At 40.5% G+C, this 18,945-nt stretch overlaps 1 protein-coding gene across 3 annotated transcripts in view; it reads right to left on the reverse strand.

Moving 5' to 3' along the window:
- Positions 1 to 276: 276 nt before the first annotated feature.
- The window catches only part of ALLC (allantoicase), a 50,068-nt gene continuing 31,399 nt past the window's right edge, over positions 277 to 18,945 (reverse strand). For all 3 annotated transcript variants that reach the window (XM_036749143.1, XM_036749141.1, XM_036749142.1), the window contains 5 exons: positions 15,647 to 15,802; positions 11,000 to 11,073; positions 8,185 to 8,293; positions 2,386 to 2,510; positions 277 to 661 (listed from right to left, as the gene is read on the reverse strand). In XM_036749143.1, the coding sequence (XP_036605038.1) occupies positions 431 to 661; positions 2,386 to 2,510; positions 8,185 to 8,293; positions 11,000 to 11,073; positions 15,647 to 15,802 (695 nt within the window). In that variant the 3' untranslated portion in view covers positions 277 to 430. The remainder of the gene's footprint in view (positions 662 to 2,385; positions 2,511 to 8,184; positions 8,294 to 10,999; positions 11,074 to 15,646; positions 15,803 to 18,945) is intronic.

Genomic DNA, 18,945 nt, shown 5'->3' on the forward strand with positions numbered 1-18,945 from the left:
TTCTTTTATTAAGGGGATTTGCTCTGTGAAGTTTGGATTCAGTCACAGGGCCTCACTTGAGGACCTAGAGGGCCACATGTGGTCTAGAGGCTGCAGGTTCCCCACCCCAGGTCTATGAAGTCACAAAGAGGCAAATACAACTGAAAAACAACTGAATAACTAAAATAAGTGAAAAAGAAAATTCCCTTACAAAGCCTCACATTACATTTCCAGTTGCATGAAAACAGCTTCATTCCAAGATAACCCAAGTCTACACATCCATCCAGAATACATGAATCTCTTGGAGGTGGGGAAATGTTTTATTATGTCTCCAGGAGTCATCTCGATCGCAAAGAGATAAAAGCACAAATGTTTCTAAAGGTCCAGGTGTTCAAATTGTTCCGAGAAAGCACGTTACCGCGATGCTTAACATTTAACTACTATCCCAATTTCAGGTGATTTTGAAGGTAGAATTCATTGCTTTCAAAGGCACAATCACAGGGAATCGTCTGGAGGACATCACTCTTTCACTGGGCCGTAGGAGACAGATAGAGCTGGGGAAGCCCCACAAACGAAGACGGCTCACTCCCCCATCTGGAGCAATGGTAATTTTCACATGGGTTATGACATTTTGCAGCTGGAGAGCAACACTATCAAATAAATGCTTCTTGTTGGACGACAACTGAGGAAGAGAATCAAGGACAACAGAAACCTGGATGAGAACATTGCTGGTGGTTTTGAAAGAAATGATTATTTCTCTCTTGTATTAATATCAGAGGAAGAAGGCAGAATCCAGGGCTTTTTTTTCCCCTTTCTATCTCCTCATTCAAAGCCCAGTCTTAAGGACATTCCAGACCTTACCCAAAAATTTACCCTACCTAAACCATCTTAACCAGGTGGAATTCTTACCCCGCTATGATTCATTGTTCACTGACTGGATGGAAAATAGATCCTTTTGTATAGCTTGCCTGAGGTGGGAGTAGTCTGGCTTGTGATGAATCTCTCTCAGTCCACGATTGACATGATCAGAGATATATACCCAACCCCTCATTAGAACAGGATTATACATTTAGAGCCACCTAGAATGTTGAGATTATCTAATTCATTTTTACCACAAGGCATCCAAAGGTATATTTTTCAAATGCCTTCCAGATCTAAGGTCTGGTTAAACTCCACTTTAGCTCGGAGAAAAACTACTGACCCTCCCTCCTGGCTTCCTCTCAAGTAGTAGTCAGAAGAGCTATGCACTGGGATGGGAGTGGGATGAAGAGAAGAAGGGCAGCATTCTCAGAGTCCATTTTAGTTGCAGAGCTATGGAGAGAGGGAAAGAGGAAAGGGAAGGAGAAAAAAGAGGAGAAGAAGGAGGAGAAGGAGGGGGAGGAGGAGGAGAAAGGGGGGAAGAAACATTTATTAAGAGCTAAACACCTGACAAATATTAATTCATTGGATCCGCACAACAACCCTGGCAGGTAGATGCTATTTGTTCTCCCCATTTTACAACTCAGGAACTGAAGCAGACAGACATTATTTGACTTGCCCAAGGTCACACAGCAAGTATCTGAAGCCAGATTTGGACTCAGGTCTTCCTAACTCCAGGTCCAGCACTCTATCCACTTCACTACCTAGCTGCCTTCTAGAGGGGAAGAGTCCCCACTTATGAGATCACAAATCCATTGAAGATGAATCTATGAATTGTTTGTACATACTAGCTTTCAAAATAAAAGCAATTATTAGTAAACATGAAAGTAAAGAAATCCAGGATCCACTATGTGCTCATCAATCACATGAATTTCCAAATGGACATTGCTATTCAAATTTAACCTAAGAAACTCTCTACCCATTTAATTCTCTTTAAGAGGCAACAGCTAAGTGGCACAGTGGATAGATCACCAGACTTGCACTCAGGAAGACCTGAGCTCAAATCTGGACTCAGATACCTACTAGCTGTAGAACCTTGGGCAAGTGATTGACTCAGTTTCCTCTACGGTAAAAAGAGGAGAATGATAGCATCTGCCTGCCAGGGTTATTGTGCGGATCAAATGAGATAACATTTGTAAATTGCTTAACACAGTGACTGGCACATGGTAGATGCTTAATAAATGCTTGTTCCATTCCTTCTTTATATTTATTCTGTATATATTTATAGCCAAGTTTGTTGTCTCCCATTAGAATGTAAGCTTCTTAAAATTAGGGATCACTTCATTCTTTGTATATGATTCCTCTCTAATACAGTATTTGGGTCCTTAATAAGTGCTTGCTGATTGATTGATTAAAGTTTGACTTCACTCTTCAGGAGAGATCTGTGGTCAAGTCATAATTTCTCCCAAAACAGGCATTTTAGCCAACTACTCATCTGTGCTATCCTATCCATTTGGTAAAATAACAGTATCTAGAGCAGTCACTCACCTTTGTGACAGAAAGTAGCGGTTTCCACTTGACACTTGGTAAATGCCACTTTTGCAAAATACCTTCTTCTTCCTCTTGAGTCGTTAGAACACAGCCCTCAAGTTTGCAGGTATCTGGGTAATTACCTAATAGAAGGGAATGGAGACATAGGCAGTATCCTACTTAGTCGTAAATGCAGGGTTCTTGCTGATGGCAGACACAAAACTTTTTGCTTCAAGGCAAGGTAGGGGTAATCTATCTTTCCAGGCTTGAATTTGAGATAGGGAATGGGGGGGGGGGCGGGAAGGGAAGAGAAAGAGGCACAGACAAAGACAGACAGACAGAGAAAGAGAGAGAGTACACAGATAATTGTCAAAGTGGGTCGCCCAGTATATGCCCAGGCTGCCATTGCCTCAAAGAATAAATGAGGATATGTTTTTCTAAGGCATGAAGAATGGCCTGACATATGCTAATTGTCGGGCACATTAAATTTAAATGAATAATATTCTATCCTTGAAGGTGGAATGTGTTTGATAAACTTCCTAGCCTACAAATTTAATCACTCTCGTGCTGCTGTTTGGCACATCTGGAATTATCATGAAGCTGGGAAAATATTTTCATGGTAGCATCATATTTTCTAATGTGACAATAAAATAAGATATATAGGGCTATGATAACAAATATTCTACATAAACAAAGCACACTGTAGTCAAGGGTTTCACACTGTTCTGCCATGGTCTACCCGTTTGTCAAGAATATCTCTCCATTTTTAGGGCTTTAGTGAGAGCTGTGTATGTAGAAGAAGAGGACCCAGGAAAGGGGACCCCAATATTTTTTGTGGGAAGCACCACCTTTTTCCAAGGCCTTGGGGGAAAGAAGTGAGGATAGGGAGGGTTGTGATGATGGTGTGGATGGTGGAGGAAGAGAGATATATCAGGTGGTACATTTCTACCATCCCAGTGTATCTATCAGGTGTGGAAATAGAAATCAAAGGACTTGAGGAAAGATAGTACAATGTAAGCAATTGGTGACATGGTAGGACTGGAGCTAAGGAGAGGGACTTGGGCTGGATATGTGTGTGTGTGTGTATGTGTGTGTATGTTTGTATGTATATACACATCTATATATACATATGAATATATGAATATACATATATGCAAGTCATTTGCATAGAAGATTATAAACCCACAGAAGCTGATAAAGTCATAGAAAGAAACATAGAAAGAAAAATTTAAAAGGGCCCAGGATAGAGAATTCAGTATTATATCTTTGACATTTCAAATTGGTTGTTTCAGAGACATCTCAAACTCAGTGTGGCCATATCAGAACTCATCTTTCCACAAAAATAAACAAACAAAGCCCTCTCCTCTACTAAACTTGCCTGTTTTGTCAAGGGCACTGCCATTCTTCTAGTTACCCAGGCTCACAAGCAGTGTCGTCCTCAATTCCTCACCCTCACTCATCCCACATAACCAAGCTATTGCCAAATCTTGTCATTTCTCCCTTCATCACATCTCTTGTAAATGTCCCCTTCTCTCCACTCACATAGCTACCACCCTAATGCAAATCCTCATTACCTCTTACTTGGATGATTGCAATAGCCTCTGAATTGGTCTCCAGCCTCTAGTCTCTTCCTACGCCAACCCATCCTCTACTTAGGTGCCAAAATGATTCCTTAAGCACAGGTCTGACGTCACTCCCCTGCTCCATAAACTCTAGGGGCTGCCTACTCTTTCTTGGATGAATAGTGGGAACTCTTAGGACCACAGATTTAGAGCTCAAAGGAACTTTAGAGGTTATCTAGTGCAACCCTCTCATTTTTACAGACAAGGAAACAGAAGCCCAGAAAGGTTACTTGACTTGCCCAAGGCCACACAGGTATTAAGTGGCAAAGCTGGGATTTGAGCCCAGGGCCTCTGATTCCATGTGCAGCAATTTTCCCATTGTACTGTGACAAGGATTCATGGTGCCTCCAGCCTGGGCTTATTGTTGTTCAGAAAAAAACAATCAGGATGGTGAAAGCACTGAAGAACATGCCATATGCCACCCTTTTTGAAGGAATTGCAATGTTTATACTGAAGAGAGGATGACTCAGGAAAGGCATGATAATTGTTTTCAAGTATTTTCAGGGTTGTCAAGTGATAGTGAGATTAGACTCATCCTGCTTATTTATTCCAAGGAGCATAATGAAGACATAACCAGTCTGTATGAACCCTGTGGTCCCTCCCAATTCTGAGACTCTAATTTTCTTGTGTGTTGTGCATTAAGTCCATCTCAGAAGGAGGACTTGAAGTACAGCTTGTGGTCTTCCCCTTCTTCACAGAGTTCTTCAGAAGTCAGAGTCTGAGGATTTGGAATCTTGAAGATCATATAGTCTGTTCCTTTCATTTTACATAAGGGGAAACTAAGGCCCAGAGAGAAGTGGCTTATACAAGTTACACAATTAAAAAGTAACAAATCTGGGATACAAAACCAAGTCTATAGGAGGCAGTAAGAAATTATAGGAGTTAGACCTGAAAGAATCCTTAGAAATCATCCAATCCAATTCCCCCACTTTACAGATGAGGAAACTGAGGCTCAGAAAAGTTAAGGCACATGCCCAAAGTCAGCCATGCAATAAATAATAGATCCAGAATTCAAATCCAAGTCTTATGATACCAAATCCAATGCTCTTTTCATTACTGCCTATATGAGTCTGGGAAATCCAGCTCCTTATTAAAGCAAGGCCCTAGTAAGCTCTCAGAGAAACTTAAAGAAAAGTAATAGGAAGTTCTGCCAGTCTTTAACCTGCCTCCAGGTTCTCCAGCCTCAGGAAGCCCAAATGATAATGCTGAGATGAATGATAATGCTGGGGTTGAGAACCTGGGAAACTAGAAGAATGGTGCTACTGACAGAAGAAGAAAAGTTTGGAAGGGGTGGAGGGAAGTTGGGCAGGAAGATCAAGGGGAGTTGGGTCAAGAGATGATGAGTTCTGCTTCAGACATGTTGAATTTGAAATGTCTGTAGGACATCCAGTATGAAATGGTGGAGGAGCTTCCCTGCCTGCTACCAAAATACCTTCTTTTCTCCAACCCCCACTGATACCTGAGATTCCTTTATCAAGGAAGATAAATCCATTTATTCCACAACTGGAGACAAGACTTAAAACGTAGATATCCTTTGGAGAGAGAACACATCACCTTATATTTGCATTAAGCTATAAATGGCTGATATGAGATCCTTTGCGAATTCCTACTTTTATAGGGAAAGAGTCCTATGTGGTTGGAGGGGATTTTCCCAGAGAAAAAAAAAGAGTCTGTAACAACCTGATACATTTGATACCTAGGATCTGGTGTAGGAAGGAGGCAGGGAGGTGGATCCACCTGATCAGACTATCCTGTGGTTCTTTCCACAGTACTAGAGACCATGAAAGGTGACAGTGGAACAAGAAACATTACAGAAACACCAGATTTAGGGTTTTTCTCCCCCATTAGACATGAAATTCCATAAGCACTAGAAGCACCCAGTGACTAAACTCCTGATGCAGAAACTTTCTCCAGCAAAGCACATCAATACCTTTTCTGAAATGTATAATCTTAGGGAGCTAGTTGACTGAGACAGAGAAAGATTAAGTGATTTTCCCGTTCCCTGGGTCACACAGTCAGGATGACATAGATGGGACCTGAACCCAACTCTCTAGCCACTTCTCTATAGATATACATACTATTAATACCAGAAATAATATTAATACCCTTCAGGGCACACAGGGATTCGTTTTGAGATCTCAGCCTCCATGTCTTAATTACAAAGAATGCCATGAACCTTCCTGTGAATAGTCACAAGAAAATTGCAGTTTTTGGCCTGGAATACACAAATGGCTCATCCAAAATTTCTGTCCAGACCATCGTTGGTAATGCATATATGCTGTGGCAGGTGAAATATGAAATGACTGAGGAAACAAAGGTCTGAGCTTCTGAGTATTTCGATTTCTTAAGCAATGTGTGCCAATTACCTAACAAATGGGGACCAGGCCTCTTCCTCAGCTTAGGGCTAGAACCCAAATACAGGGGAAGACAGACTTTTACACAATAAAAATAATCAAATAGTGGAGCTGCTCTCTTACTCACAGCAGTGGTGGCGTGCATAACTCTGGGCCAGCCCTTGTTCTGAGCTCCTGGGCTCAACCTAGATTTAAACTTGCTATCACAGACTTCCATGGGTGGAGCCAAGATGGCGGCTGGAAAGCAGGGACTTGCGTGAGCTCCCCACCACGTCCCTCCAAAAACCTATAAAAAATGGCTCTGAACAAATTCTAGAACTGCAGAACCCACAAAATAGCAGAGGGAAACAGGGGTCCAGCCCAGGACAGACTGGATGGTCGCTTGATGAGGTCTATCGAGCATGGAGTGGGGGGGATTGGAACTCAGTGTGGGAGGCAGCAGGACCAGCCAGACCAGGAGCCGGGCAGAACAGGCCCTAGCACCCTGAATCAGTGAGCTGTGGCAGTTACCAGACTTCTCAACCCACAAACACCAAAGACAACAGAGAAGGTTAGTGGGAAAAGCTGCGGGGGACAGAGTTCGGGGTTCGGCCACCACCCCAGGGGCAGTGGGGGAGATGCAGCTACAGAACTACAGCTGCAGTTACTTCCGGCCCCAGGCCCACGTGGTGGGAGGAATTAAGTGGCGGATCAGAGCAGGAGTGAAGAACCTGCTGAAGATTTGCATCAGGTCCGGGTTGGTGGTTCTTGAGGAAGGAGGAGTACTGGGGTGGAAGAGCTGGCTATATAGAAATAGCTCTGAAATCAATGGTGCATCCCCTCAAGCTTGGAACAAAGTACTCTTTGCTCTACAAGCAGTCATACCCCGACAAAAAAAACTCAAGGGTCAAGTAAGTTGGCTGGGAACATGGCCAGGCAGCGAAAACGCACCCAGATTCAGTCTCAGACTTTGGAATCTTTCTTTGGTGACAAAGAAGACCAAAACTTACAGCCTGAAGAAGTCAACAAAGTGCAAGAGCCTACACCAAAAGCCTCCAAGAAAAACATGAACTGGTCTCAGGCCATGCAAGAACTCAAAAAGGAGTTGGAAAAGCAACTTAGAGAAGTAGAGGAAAAATTGGGACGAGAAATGAGAATGATGCAAGAAAATCATGAAAAACAAGTTAATGACTTACTAAAGGAGACCCAAAAAAATACTGAAAAAAAAATTGAAGAAAAATAATCAAATAAGATCGAATAATTAAAAGGAAACAATACAACATGGGTAATCTGATTTCTAATTGAAGGAAAGATTAGGCACTTTCCAAATTGGGAGGGAGAGAGCAAACAGGTACAATTTCCTGACTTCAGAAAAAGATGTGTCCCGCTCCCCCCCCCACCCACTAAGTATCTGTAAACAATCAAAGGAATATGAAACCAATAAGTGATTGATCAATATGGAACCAGTTTTCAGATAAGACATATGGGTTGCTCGAGAGAAACAATTGTGAGAAAAATCCTTGCATAAATCTTTGTATCTGACTGGGTTTCTGGTCAGCATAAACTAGGTCCTTGGTTAAGAGTCTCTAAGCAACAGGTAGAGGTGGTCTAGCTTCCCAGCCACTCAGGGTTAGGTTCAAACAATGCAATCATTTTCCCATGATTCCCATAATTGAATAAAGCTTTCTTATAAGACAGAAATTGGACTAGATCCATAACTGAACAGAAAAGAGAACTGAGCTAGCTTCAGAATTGAGTCATAAGATGGAGTCAGTGTGGTTCACTCATTTCCCACAATTAACCATTTGCTGTCCTAATCCCCTCATTGCCTTCAGTGCATATACTAATGGAATTTTATTTACCTTTAAAATGATGTGTGTCTATCTCTATTTGAGTGACTACACCAGGATGTGCCAGTCTGAAAATCGCCCATTCACCACCAGGTACCAGCAGAACTCCATTATCATCAGTCTGTAGTTTGAAAAGAACAGATACACTTGAAACCTTCTTAAGATGCTAACCATAAAAATAAGCAGGAGAAAATTAAGATTCAATTTGAAAGTTTGAGTATTTTTCTATGTTGTTCTCTTAGTTTTAAATCATGGAAATCTCAAAGTATCAAAAGATATTTCCATTTCAGTGATTTTCTATAGTTTAATCTGTCTGTAATTTCATCAATATGGGCATTGCTTCTAACAATGTAGATAGAAATTCCTCCTTATGTTTTCCATACTGTTCAGCATTATTATTCATATCTTTTCATAAAATGATATACCCAATTATTTGAAAGCTTCATTTTGAAACTAAGGTACATCTGACAAATTTTGCTTTGAACTTGATTGGAAATTACTTGGAAAGGAGGGCTATATCTTCTATAGACAACCACCCTCCCAAATCCCCAGGTCCTGGTCATGACTCAACCATGAGTATATTCAGTAAATATCAATTAATGATGAATTGTTTATGAGTCATATGTAAACAACCTCTCACATGGCAAGTTTTTTCCTATTTAAATCTATACACTGAAATGGTCTGTCCTTAAGCTTCCATATAGAGGAGGCAGATATTCTATACCATGATCTTTACCATATGGAAAAATAAAGCCCATCCTAGAAAGGTATAGGGAAGAGTAGGTGTCAGACCAAACAAAACAGAAAATTTGTCTTAACATTACAAATACAGAGAACAGTTGTTTTATTTTGTTTTTCTTTTGTGGACCTCTGGGGCAGTCCGCCTCTAGATCCTCATTACAGTATGGAGATGATCCTGAGAGCTTTACCAGCAAAGGACAATCTATAGCAGATCCTACCAAGCTGAAAAGTCTTCAGGCAGAGGCCTAAGGATTAATTGGCATATAGTCCAATGCCTGAGGACCAGCCTCAGCAAGCTCAACCACATAGAATGGACCACCAAGGAATGATGGGTGTTTGGAGTTTCATTTTCAGGCACAATTTATAGATACAGAGGCATTGGAATCTTTACCAGTGGAAAGAATCTTTAGCAGATCCCTGAAAATAGCAAAGAATATTTGCAATTCAATGATCTCCTATATTTCAGTGTATCTGGGATCTCATCAATGTGGGCACTACCTCCAAAATAAACATGGTGACTCCTCCACATTTTCCCATATAGTTAGTTCAATATCCTTGTTCATATCTTTCCATAAAGAAAGGGATATGCCCAATTCTCTGAAGGTCTTCCTCTATCCAATGATTTTAAAAAAAGAGTAATTTAGTGAATTCTAGCCACCATAACCACCAATGATCATACTATGTATCATTTTCCCAAGCCTGTCCAGACATGTGATTTTATAGGCATGAGGAACTCCCAGTATAGAAACACCCTCTATAGTGTAAATTAACCACACACACACACACCCCCAGAAAAGATACCCTTAGTAATTTGTAGCCTCGGGATCATTTCATCTCACACTGAGTTCAATGACTTGCCTATCATCACAGAGTTAGCATGCATCAGAGAAAGGACTTGAGTCCAAGTATTCCTAACCATAAGTCCTAGTCTCTATACCATACTCTCAGGTGTTTCATAATTAGGTATCCGCAAACATTAAGCAACATCAATTTGAAGGGGCTTTTCCCTAAATCTGACAAGTAAATTTTGTTATCATTAAATTGAAGTGTTGCTTAAAAGTTGATTTCAGAAGCAATAAGCATAGAATTATACAAGAATAGTAAGCTCCTGATGGTAAAAGATTATTTTTGTCTTCCTAACATGAGTGCTCAGCATAGTACATAGAACATAGTAAGCATCTGAAAAATGCTCGTTGATTGATTATCCCAAGAACATAGTAATAGCATCAACTGTTTCTTGTGTTTCAGTTGTACCCGACTCTTCATGACCCCATTTGGGGTTTTCTTGGCATATAATTAATTTGCCATCCTCTTTTCCAGTTCATTATACAGATGAGGAATCTGAGGCAAACAGGGTTAAGTGGCTTGCCCAAGGTCAGCCAGCTAGTAAGTGTCTGAGACCAGATCTGAACTCCTTAAAGACTCCAGGCCCAGCACTCTATCCACTGTACCACCATCAACAGTAACCAGCATATCTGGGTTCAGAGTTCTTCCAAGTGTTTCTCAAAATCCCTAAGTGCTTTGTAATCCCTAAATTTCTACAAAAAGCATTTATAGCAACTTTGGACAGAACTAGGAGTTTCTTTTACTTTTTTAGAAAAAGCTTTATTAAGAATTTTTCAACTTCTTGAACACTACTCCCATCCACATATGTTCCAACCAAACTGCCCTATTTGCTATTCTCCTGAACTTGGCATCCTATCTCCCACCTCCCAGCCTTTGCTTAGGTGGGCTGCTACTCCTGGACTTCATTCCCTCATCAATGATACCTCTCCAGAGTCTTATTTTCTTCAAGGCTTAGTTCAGGTGCTACCCACTCTTATGGAAAACTTTTCCTGATCTAGTTGTTGGGGCTTTCTTGATCCTCAAAATATACTGTATTTGCTTTTTATAAAACATTTATATTTGTGTAAATGTTGTATGCTCTCCCAGAACCTTCCAAATAAAGCTCAAAAGAGTACAGAGGACTATCTTTGTTTCTCTGACTCCCCAGGGCCTAGTCCAAGGTCTCACATATTATAGGTGCTTAACATATTTGTTGAATTGAATCACATTTATAAACCACAATCACATTTCATCTCCTTACTTCTATTATTGGTGGCCTGTCTAGTCTTCTTGCAGTTTCCCAGCCATCAGCCATGGACTTCGGCTTTCCTATACCTTATTGAAAAATAATACGCAGCAGCATGTTATATGATTTTCTTTCAAAGGTAACAAGGCATTCATAAGGGGTAATTCAACTACAAGCTCTAGCTTATAATTTAACCACCTAAGCATTCCAGCATATATTATTTGAATTTTAGTTAATGAACCTGTAGAATCAGACATAACCACAGGGCTAATGTTATTTTATCTTTTAGTTCAATGACCTATGCCAAAAATTAGGAAAGAGTGTTACTACTATAGATCTGCTTCATATCATAAAATCACCTGATTGGTCCCCTAGGTCAATAACCACCTACCCTCTCAGACCTCACATAGGACTTTGAACCTCTTTAAAGTGCTTAACATGTAATATTGTATACTGTGTTATAACTCTTGCTAAGTTCCATGACCTCAGAGGCTTTGTCTCATCTAAACTTTATGTCTCCTTCAGTGCCTAGTACAACATTCTGCATACCCAGGGTGTTTAATAAATGTTTGTTGAATGAGTGGGAAAGTGAATCTGAAAGATTATAAATACAAAAGGGTTCCGTTCTAGCCCATCGCCCCACCTTCAGACGGTCCATTTCAACTAGGGACAAGCATCCCCCAAAGCCTGGGTCTTTAATGGTTAAAATATTTCTGGAAGATCCCATTCAACTTTAGGGGCCACAGCAACTGTCTGAGTATAGAGCAAGTATATATGATTTTCCTGGGCCTTCCAATAATAGAATGGAAGATCCTTGAAGGCATTTTTTGTGTGTGTTCTCAGTACTTGGCAAAGTATCTAGCACATAGTAGACATTTGAAAAAACTTATCATTTGGTGGATTATTTATCAGGTGGCTATAGAAATTGGTGACTCAGGCAGGCAGCTAGATGGGAAGAAGCAACTCTGGTTGGTGCTCAAAGAAGACCTAAAGCCCATGGGTATACAGTCAGGTAAACTCACTCTCTTACTATTACCTAGTTAAGAGGTAGTACTGTTCCCTCCACCTTTCCACACAATGCCATATTTTGGCTCTTCCCTGCGTGTGTGTGTGTGCGTGCAGGCACACACACACACACACACACACACACACACAACTGCTTGTAATTTCACAGAAAAAAAACTGTTGAGTGAGAACTGGGAAATAACAGATGAATTTATTCCACTCTTTGCACGTCCCTAAGCATAGCCCTGTGGTCAGTATATTTTAAAATAGATGTTGAAAAGCTAGAACAGATAAGACTAGTTAGAAGAATCAGAAATGGTTCTTTTGGAGAAGATTTAGTGGGAAAGACCCAAAATCTGTCTTCAAATGTTTAAAAAGCTCTTTGCCTGTACTATTGCAAAAACCTAACCAATTTCTCTGTCTCCCATTTGACTCATCATGATCATAAACATGAGAGGGAGGCAGAATCATCCTGTTCTCTCTATCATCCAAAGGATGGACCTAGGGTCAGTAGGTGAAATTTACATGGATGAATATCTTGGTAAACCTCAGTAATAAGTTTTGACCAGATCTGTCCAATAATAGCACAGACTACCTTGGAGAAAGTGAACTGAATATGTCATGAGAAGTGTTCACACAGAGGCTAGATGACCATGGCCATCTCCAGTCATTCTGATGTGTATCTGGCCACTGGACCCAGATGGCTCCAGAGGAGAAAATGAGGCCGGTGACTTTGCACAGCCCTCCCTCACTTAAATCCAATTCGCTTGCATGTCATGGCATCACCTCCCTGATGTCGTGGTCCTCTTTGAGAACGAAGGACAAACAACAACAGAAGATGACCACCTATCAGTAAGCTAGTATAGGAATATACCAGAAGAGATTCCAGCCTAAGGGTTAGACTAGACAACCTTTAAGGTTTCTTCCAGTCTGAAGATTCTATGAGTCTATTTTAAAAAATGGGCCACCTAGTTGCCCCAGGTTCCTGAAAGTATACCTGAGCTGGTGACAGACCAGTGAAATGACCATGTCAAAAGGGGACTGAAGAATTATCCCCAATCTTCATATAATAACTGTGAGGAAATTCTCACTTCCCCAGTATTATTCACTACCTTATCAGAGAGTTGTATGCTCAAAACCACACTCTCAGGCACCTAGCCAGACCAGTCTGGGACCCATTTTCACAAGCAAATATAAGCCCTGGGAACCCAAGCCAAATGTGTTGACCCATAGGGAACCACTCCACCTCACACTCACACATAAATACACACACACACACACACACACACACACACACTGAAATCATCTATAAAATGGGAATAATGCCATGTGTTTATATGTGTGTAGATGTAATTTATCTCAAATGACCGTTAGGTAGAACAAATGTGATAATACATGAAAGGTGCTTTTCAAATTGTAAAGGGCTATACAAATGTCAGCTGTTATTAAAGTGCTATATAAATGTCTCCTATGGTTATTCTGTTAATCATATTATCCCTAGAAGAGACCATAGAAGTTACATGATCCAACCCCTCACTGTACAAATGAGAAAACTGAGGTCCAGAGATTTGAAGCAACTTACTCAACATCACACAGCTAAAGTTACTAACAGCCAGGATGAGAAACCAATTTATAATAAGGCGGGCCTTACTGATTCCAAGTAGGACCAGCACCTCATCTGTGATTACAGTCAGAGCTTTGATGTATGGAACCATAATTAGGGGAGGGTGACTGGTACTTTGCCCTAGGGTAGTGAAATTCAGAGGGTACTGACAGCACTTATATTCCTTAAGCATCCAAAAACAATTGAACTTTGTAGCTAACTCTTTTATTAGTAAGTTAAAATATTAAGCTACCAGATGACCTCACTCTGGCAGCAGCACCCTTACAATGCAGCCATGGTCTATACCCCCCTTCCCTGATGTGGGGGAACTCTCCCAAAATGGCCTCATAATATCTAAGGGATCTCTGTTTTCAATTCATGAGGCAGTCTCCTGGGATCTCTGCCTACCTCCAACTGAATTTGTCTTTAAAAGTATACTGGAGGGCATGGTTCATACTCTTCACCTCAATGCCAAAAATCATTCATTTGGACTCTGGATTTGTGGGAGACAGCCTCCACCTGTGCCAGCTCTGTGTCCCTGATCCCCGGGATAGCCAGAGAACTGCAAATAGCTGTTAGCCTCTGAGCCACTATCAACAAAACCTTGTGTTTATTGTTGTGAAATTAAAGGTTTTAAAGCAGGAAAGGACCTTAAAGATTATCTAGTCCAACAATGCCAAATTCAAATAGAAAATAGAAAAAGGATTTGGGGCAGGGGGAGGGTGGAGACTAAACCATATATAAGGATCCCTAAAGGCTACATATTGACTCAATTTTAAATGTAATATAATCTAGGTTTAATAGTATTTTATCTTGTTAAATATTTCCCAATTACATTTTAATCTGTTTCCAACAGTTGGCTGCCCTTGTTGTTGGGTGTCAATCTGATCAAGTCTAACTTCTTGATTTTAAGAAGCAAAAAACTGGAACATTGTTACATTGCTGGTGGAGTTGTGAGATGATCCAGCCATTTGGGAGAGCAATTTGGAACTACGTCCAAAGGGCTATAAAAATGTTCATACCCTTTGACCCAGCAATACCACTTCTAGGGTTGTATCCCAAAGAAATAACACAAGCGGGAAAAGGACCCATATGTACAAAAATATTTATAGCAGCTCTTTTCGTGGTAGCTAAGAATTGGAAATCAAAGGGATGCCCATCAATTGGGGAATGGCTGAACAAGCTGTGGTACATGAAGGTAATGGAATACTATTGTGCCATAAGAAATGGGGATGATACGGACTTCATAACAACCTGGAAGAACCTACACAACATAATGCTGAGTGAGTGGAGCAGAGCCAGGAGAACATTATACACAACCACAGATATATGGATTTTGTGAAGACCAACCCTGACAGACTTCGCTCTTCTCAGCAACACAAAGTACAAAGACAACTCCAAAGGACTCACGATGGAGAATGCTATCTACATCCAGAGAAAGAACTATGAAGTATGAATGCAGATTGAGGCACACTTCATGCTCGCCTTTTTCTCCTCCTTTTTTTTCTTCTCTTTTGTTTTTGTTTTTGGGTTTTTTTTTTGGTTCTGTTTCTTCTTTCTCATGATTCATTCCATTGGTCATAATTCTTCTCCACAACTTGACTAGTATATAAATTAATTCAATGCGAAGTTATTCATGGTAGTTATATGAGATTCCATGCCATTTTGGGGAGGGAGGGGGGAGGGAGGGGAGAAAATCTGGAACTCAAAATTATGCAGAACTATGTGTTGTAAAATAAAAATAAAAATTAAAAAAAAAGAATTCAATGGATTCCAGGGTTTGTCTTGGTCTAAGAAAGACAACCAAATGACCATCTTTTATTAATAATATGCTAGCATTATTAATAAAGTGATTAATTACCCAGAAAAAAAAGAAGCAAAAAACTGAGTCCCCCAGAAAGGAAAGGCAACTTGCTCATGTTGTCAAAGGCAGGAAGGAGGAGAACTAGAATGGGAAAGCAGCTTCTAGGACCCCCAAACTTTTCATTATGATTTTTTTCCAGATTCTAAATTTTTTTAAATTAAAAAACAAACCCCCAGAACTATTTACTTACCTATAATATTTTTTGGATGGCCAAAATGGGCATTACTATAGCCCACACAAACCCCTCCATGCACCATTGACACAAGATCAATCAATTCTTTAGGATCTGCCGAAGACCAATCCTTTTGTCCAGTACCATAGACCCGAAGGCGTGCAATTCCACCATCTGAAAGAGAAGGGGAAAAAAGCAAATCACTTTGTTTCTTGGGGTTTTTTGTAATCCCAAATTTTAACTATCCCAACCAGTGTCAATTTTTCAGCCTTTGCACCTTTCTAAAGTCACCAGAAGTTTACATAATATGGGACAGAAATGTTCCCTTGATTTCATAGAGTTGACCATAGATTATTCATAGATTATTTGAGCTAGAAGAGACCTTAGAGATTCCAACAACTTCACTTTATAGATGAGTAAATCTAAGTCTAGAAAGGAGAAATCACTTGCCTATGGACACATAGGGCATTACTGGAAAAGCTGGGACTGTAACCCCAACCTCCAGACTCCCAATCCAGGGTGCTTTCCATATAACAAACTACCTCCACATGGGATAAAGTATTGACATCACCTGAAAGTATATATATATATAGATATAGATATAGATATAGATATAGATATAGATATAGATATAGATATAGATTTAGATATAGATATAGATATAGATAGATATATATGATATTCTGAGAGTTCATTTTCTTATTACTTAAAATACTACTATCTACCAGACTACTGAACATTCGTAGCAAAATTGTGGCCAAATCTAGATTATAGTGAATCTGTTAATAGAATTAGCACTTGAAGACAGCTTAGAAATGATCTAGCCTCAGATGAGGATACCGAGAGCCAGAGGGGAACAGTGACTACAGTTATCCCTTCCACAACACAATTTTCTCCATCGAAGTCTCGATTTATCTCGGGTCTGCATAAGAAATTAAATGGGAATTTGGGAGGAGTTTTACAGAAGCCACAGAAAACGTATGAAGGCCAGTAGAATACAAAGAAAAAGTCTGGAAACTCATATGTATAGTATTATATAATATAGCCTATGACCAAATACTTAACCCAAATTTTACAATAAGGGACAATAAACACCCCATAAGAGAAAAAGAAAAAGAAAAAAAAACTTCATATTTCTTCTCTGATATGAGAGAAGGGCCAAAAAAATTTACACAGATTTTCCAGATCTCAGGAACACCATGGCCCAAACCCTCATGATGTGGAAAGGATAACTGTATTAACACTCATACAGGTAGTTAGTAGCAGAGCTGAGATTTGAACCCATACATGGGCTCATATGGTGATGAATTCTTTAGCCACATTTTCCTCCATTTGAGTTTCTTATACACAGATCCCACAGTCCATCTTCCTGCCTGTCAGTGATCTGCTGTACTCTCTAGATAAGAGATTGTGCCCTGGGAGACTTTTAACCCTTTCAACACTAGAACTCCTGCCATGGGGCCCATGCTAACCTGATTGGTTAATATGCTAATCTGCCTCACCATATTCATATTTCACTTTACCCCACCCCCAGACATCTTCTTGCCTGTTGAAAGGGGTATAATGCTCCCCCATCACCTCTTTCCTGCTCTGGAACCATAACAAAATCAGTACTATCATTGCTACTGCAAAAGATGTATCTAGAATCTGTTTCCCTCTAACTCCACTTACTTTCCATCTGACTTTCCAAACCAAAAAAATCCCTCCTTGGCCAGCAATCCTCTATATGTATTGTCTCCTCCATTAAAATATAAGCCCCTTGAGGACAAGGACTATCTGGTTTTTGTATCTCTATCCCCAACACTTAGCACAGTGCTAAACACATGCCAGGAACATGTCTTATAATAAATGTTTTCATTCACTCATTTTTTCATTCATCCAACATAGGGTGTTTATCTCAAAAAGGTCTTCATGAAACATCAGTGACTAGGTTTTATCTATATACTCCTAATTAAAACAACAACAAAAAAGAGTGTCACCTCCACTTGGCTGTTCTTTTTTGTCGTTGTTCAGTCAAGCAGGGAAGATAGTCCCTGCCTTCAAGGATCTTCCATTCTAATGTCACTCAGTTGTGTCTTTAAGACCCCATTTGGGATTTTTTGGGGCCGAGATACTGGAATGTTTTACCATTTCTTCTCCAGCTCGTTTTACAGAGGAGGCAACTAAGGTAAACAGGGTTAAGTGATTTGCCCAGGGGGTCACATAGCTAGTAAATTGTCCTTAGAGACCTGAGATTCAACATGGGGGAAAACAAACTTATCTTCCCCCTCAAACCAGCTCCTTATTCTGAATTTCTTGTTTCTTTTGTTGGCACCACTATTTTATCCAGAGTGGAAACCTTAGTGTCTAATCAATCATTCAATGAATAAATTTTTATCATGCACCTGCTACAATGTGCCAAAGCACAGTAGGAATTGCTAGGGATACAATGAAAGTAAAAGACACAGACCTTGCCCTCAAGGAGCTCACATTCAAATGGGTGAGACAACATGCAAACAACTATGTACGTACAAAATTTACACCATATAAATGGGGAGTGGGAAGATGGGGGGAGGGGTGCGGAGGAGTGACATGGCCAGACCTGCACTTTAGAGAGATCACTTTGGCAACTGAATGAAGGATGGCCTGGAGCAAGCAGAGGCTCCAGTCTCCAACCCCAACCAGAAGGCTATTCCACTAGTCCAGGTGCGAAGTGAGTGCCTACACCAGGATGGTGGCTTTGTGATGGGAGAAAAATAAATTTAAAGGAGAGATGTTATCATCTTTGACTCCTCTCCTCTGTACTCAGTCAGTCACTATGTCCTATCTCTATAATATCCTTCATGACCCATCCTTCCTAACATTTCCCCGCTTCCACCCTGCTAGAAATGTGGACTCCACCTCTTGACCACCCTAGATTTTGATTCATGAGTCTTCACCCTATTTTAACTGAATCCAGGCCTCCACCTGACCTCCTTAGCACTCGCATTTAACTTTCTTTATGTATCTTCCTCATTATAATGTGAAGCAGCTAGGTGGTGCAGGGTGCAGTGCATACAGTGATAGGCCTGAAGTCAGGAACCATCTTCCTAGGTTCAAATCTAGCCTCAGACACTTACTAGCTGTGTGGCTCTGGTCACTTAATGCCATTTGCTTCAGTTTCCTCATCTGTAAAATAAGCCAGAGAAGAAAATGGCAAAGCACCCTGCCAAGAAACCCCAAAGGACAGTGACAAAGATACGACTGACAACATTAGAATGGAAGCCCCTTGAGGGCAGGGACTATCCTCCTTGCTTGTATTTGTATCTTCAGGGCTTAGCACCAGGTCTGGAACATAG

The sequence above is a fragment of the Trichosurus vulpecula genome, chromosome 3 (assembly GCF_011100635.1).
Source record: "Trichosurus vulpecula isolate mTriVul1 chromosome 3, mTriVul1.pri, whole genome shotgun sequence".
NCBI lineage: Eukaryota > Metazoa > Chordata > Mammalia > Diprotodontia > Phalangeridae > Trichosurus > Trichosurus vulpecula.